This window comes from Artibeus jamaicensis, unplaced genomic scaffold (assembly GCF_021234435.1).
Source record: "Artibeus jamaicensis isolate MK-2021 breed Jamaican fruit bat unplaced genomic scaffold, CSHL_Jam_final scaffold_614, whole genome shotgun sequence".
Classification (NCBI taxonomy): domain Eukaryota; kingdom Metazoa; phylum Chordata; class Mammalia; order Chiroptera; family Phyllostomidae; genus Artibeus; species Artibeus jamaicensis.
In genome coordinates, this window is record NW_026522050.1 from 6,784,785 (window position 1) to 6,788,833 (window position 4,049).

The 4,049-nt window shown below is 33.6% G+C and overlaps 1 protein-coding gene across 1 annotated transcript; it reads left to right on the forward strand.

The window, feature by feature from the left end:
- Positions 1-936, forward strand: LOC128626505 (putative olfactory receptor 2B8). Its single transcript, XM_053659084.1, has one exon. It carries the CDS (start codon positions 1-3, stop codon positions 934-936), a length of 936 nt encoding a protein of 311 aa, XP_053515059.1.
- The last annotated feature ends 3,113 nt before the right edge of the window (positions 937-4,049 follow it).

Genomic DNA, 4,049 nt, shown 5'->3' on the forward strand with positions numbered 1-4,049 from the left:
ATGAGTGTGATAAAAACAAACTTCACTGTGACTGAATTTGTGTTCTTGGGACTCTCATCACAGCCAAAGGTGCAGCTCATTCTTTTTATTATCTTCTTGTTTTTCTACTTATTAACAGTAGCTGGAAATATTATCATTATCACTATTATCCAGATAGAACCTCATCTCCAAACCCCCATGTACTTTTTTCTCACTAATTTATCCTTTCTTGATATCTGCTACACATCCACCAATGTCCCACAAATGCTGTCCAACATGGTGGGAAAAAAGAAGACCATCTCTTTCTCCAGGTGTGCTACTCAAATGTACTTCTCCTTGTCCTTTGGAATGATTGAGTGTGTTCTCCTTGGTGTCATGGCTTATGACAGATATGTAGCCATTTGTCATCCTCTTCATTATACTATCATTATGGATCAAAACACCTGTGTCCAACTGGCAGCCATTTCTTGGTCCAGCAGCTTTCTGAGCTCCATGATTATCAATGTCCTCACTTTGAGTTTGCCCTACTGTGGGCCCAATGTCTTGAATCACTTTTTTTGTGAGGTACCCTCTGTCCTGAGGTTGGCTTGCACTGACACCTCATTCACTGAGATGGTTGTTTTTATCTTCAGTATCATCATTGTCTTCATTCCTTTTCTCCTCATTGTTGTTTCCTATACCCAGATTCTTCTATCGGTTCTCAGGATGCGGTCAACCTCTGGGAGGCACAAGGCACTGTCCACCTGTGCCTCCCATCTGACAGTGGTGGCCTTATTCTATGGAACTGCCATCTTCATGTATATGAGACCCCAGTCGAAGTCCTCCAGGGCTGGGGGTAAGATCATTGCAGTGTTCTACACTGTGATCACACCCATGCTCAACCCCTTGATCTATAGCCTCAGGAACCAGGATGTGAAAGGTGCTTTAAGGAGAGCTCTCACAAAACAAAAGACATGAGAGCTCTGAGGGAGGCAGTAGGGTTAACTGTTTACCTAAGATAATTGGCTTCTGAATAGGAAATGAAGGAGTAAAACATAGCTTGGATACTTAACATCTTTCCTGCTATACATAAAAGGCACATAAATCCAGCTGCAAACTCAAGAGGGATCATGTCTTCTCCAAGGACAAACCACAGTTTAATGTGTCAGAGCAACTCCCTTCATTGTGTGATGCCTCGCTCCCTGAAAAAAAAATCTTGATTTCTTAAAACTGTAGGCTACCTAATATTGATTGCTAAAAATTACATCGGTAAGGTGAGAGATCTGCCCAAAGCATCAAAAGCACATTGATATAGACAAGCATTCTTAATTTCCAACTCATATAGAACTTCAAGGAAAGGGATTTGGAGGCAACGTTTCATATTTGTCCTAACTGCATAGTTTTCAAGGTAACAGGACCCTGCATCTACTTTGTGTTTTAGACCTTTATTAAAATATTGCTTCATTTAAATTTCAACTGAACTCTACCCTTCCATCAGATCTTGGTGTATAGTATTCCTTTTGGCAATGGGTAAATAAACTTGACTTTATTTAACTACAGTTTTGTTCTTGGTGGTCTTATGTTCATTGCATAGTTGGAGAACAATGGTGGTCAGAAATGGAAGTTTTGAACAAATGTTAATGGGCTAATTTATTCATTCATTACATAACATTGAATAATGTTAACATGACATGATGTTAAATACAATAAAATACTTTTCTTCAAATATTCATAAATGTTTACAGTACACATATACTTATATATACTTAGACTGACAAATTGTGATAAATGCAATAAAGGAAATAATCTTTAAGGGGCAGTGAGACATAGTAATAGGTGGAGTGACCTCTGAGGAGGCTGCCTACAAAGACCAGAAAGAAAGGTAGAGTGAGACTGAGAAGAGATTTCTAGCGAGAAGATGGTTGTAATCAGACTGTGGAGACATGGGGAGTTTACTCTAGTTGAGGATAAAGAAAACTAGTGAGGAGCTGAGCAGCAGGTATGGCTGGGGAGGCAGGCAGACCCTGAAAGGCTGAGTTAACTGTGGTGAGGAGTAGGGATTTATTTTCAGTAAAATGTGAGTATTATGAAAAAGGGTGATATGACACAACTTATGTTTTTAAAAGATTTTTCTTTATGTAGACAGACAGTGTTACTTTTACAAAGAATTATTCTTTGAATCAAGAGAATAGTAAAATAGAATTTAGCATTAATATGCTCAAGCATAAATATGGACTGTAATTAACATGCTATTAAATTAGAGATAAGCTTTTAAAAATTGTTTCTCACTTATTTCACAATGTAGAGTAAAAAAAAAAAGTAATTCAATGTTCTGAGACAACCAGCAACTAAAACTTAAGCATTTGTTTTATCTAAATATAAAATCATTTAGATCAGTAGATAAAGCATCTCTGATGAAATAGGTCAAGTACATGCCAGTTATTTAAAACTGATTTAAAAAGTTAAAATAAAAATCATTAATAAAATAATCAAATTTATTACAGAGTATTTTTAATGTTTGCCTTAATATACAAATGATATACAAATGATAATATATTTCATATTTTTAAATACATGCACAAGAATTAGAAACATATACTTCTAACAAACTTTCTTCAAACAATTGATTTAAGGTGAATGGTGGCATTTAAAATTGTCCCAAACATCATCAAATAAGAAAGGCAAATACTTAGCTATTTATAAATTAGAAACAAAAAAATTGTAAAACTTTTCTCATTTAGGTCACATATAACAAATATATGTAAAACAAGGGGAATTAAATATCTGTTTTTCTTACAATTCATTATTTAGACCAATTGTTTGAACTAATCAATTCATTTTTGACTAGTTTGTTTAGATCAGTAACTTGGAGTTGGGTGAACTAAGAAAAATAATGCCATCCAACAGCCTGTATCCTATCCTCATTCTTTTGCTCCTCAAGCAAGTTTTTCTCCTTTTCTATGTTTGCTTTTATTGCTATAAAGGGAAAATATGACACTTAAAGACATTCAATAGATCATTCTGTACACTATATGTTACAATCATCAGGAGAACAAACAACAATTAAGGTTAATATAAATAATGCTGAACTTGACAATTATTGTTCCTTCACAACATCAAATGTCCAGTTGAATTCTTTCCTTGGTACATTCATTTGGGGTTATGGTAACATGAAGATAAATAGCTAAGAAATATACTAATGGTATACTACTTTGATCTTTTAAAAATAAAATTAAAGCCTAAAATAAACAAAATAGAGAATGGATTATTGTTATGAACTATATTTTCTCAGTGCTTGCTGGATCAGTATTAATTATTGTGTATTGTAAGAGACTAGATTTAAAATAAGGATAGTAATATTATAATCCCAGGGTTTTAATTACACTGTGTTACTATAAAGAAGTCCTTTTTTTTGTGGACCTCATTTCCTTCATTTACAAAGTAAAACAGTTGTTGGGTTAGATAATCTTTAAGTATGTATGTATGTATGTATATATGCATGTATCTATTTATCTAACTAACATTTATCTATGTATTTCTTTCCATTGTATCCTCTCTTTAGCAATATCTTGCTATCTCTGTTCTCTCTGGAATAGATTTATTATTAAATTGTTATATCAAAGTTCGTTATATGTCAAAATTGTTATATGTCAAGGTTTCTTCTGAAACAGCTTTATATTTTCACTTTTTTGCTTATGATTGGTTAATTTTAAGAAAAAATAATGCAATTTTGAAAGGTTTTAATGTCACCACTGTGAGTTTAGAGACCACTACTATCACAAATCATTTTAGCAGCTCTCCTAATGCCTATCTTTACTTTTCAAGTAAAAAATAATAATAATTTATTACCCAAGTTAGTAAGTATGAAGGTTGTAAAATACCGAAAGGGAAGAAAGTCATGGTGAAATGAGTTCTTCCTCATCAATGTCATTCTATCAGCATAATCTAAAAGCTAAACCGCTTCTTTGAAATCATCTCCTAGTTTGTGTTTTCCTCACTTGTTCATGTTATAGTTACTTCTCTAGCCTATTTAACCTTGCAAAGATTCAGCTGACTGAAGTCAAAGGCAAATGTGAGTCTTCAACAAGTAC

Coding starts and splice junctions, on each gene's coding strand:
- LOC128626505 (XM_053659084.1), top strand. CDS start 1: ATGAGTGTGATAAAAACAAACTTCACTGTGACTGAATTTGTGTTCTTG.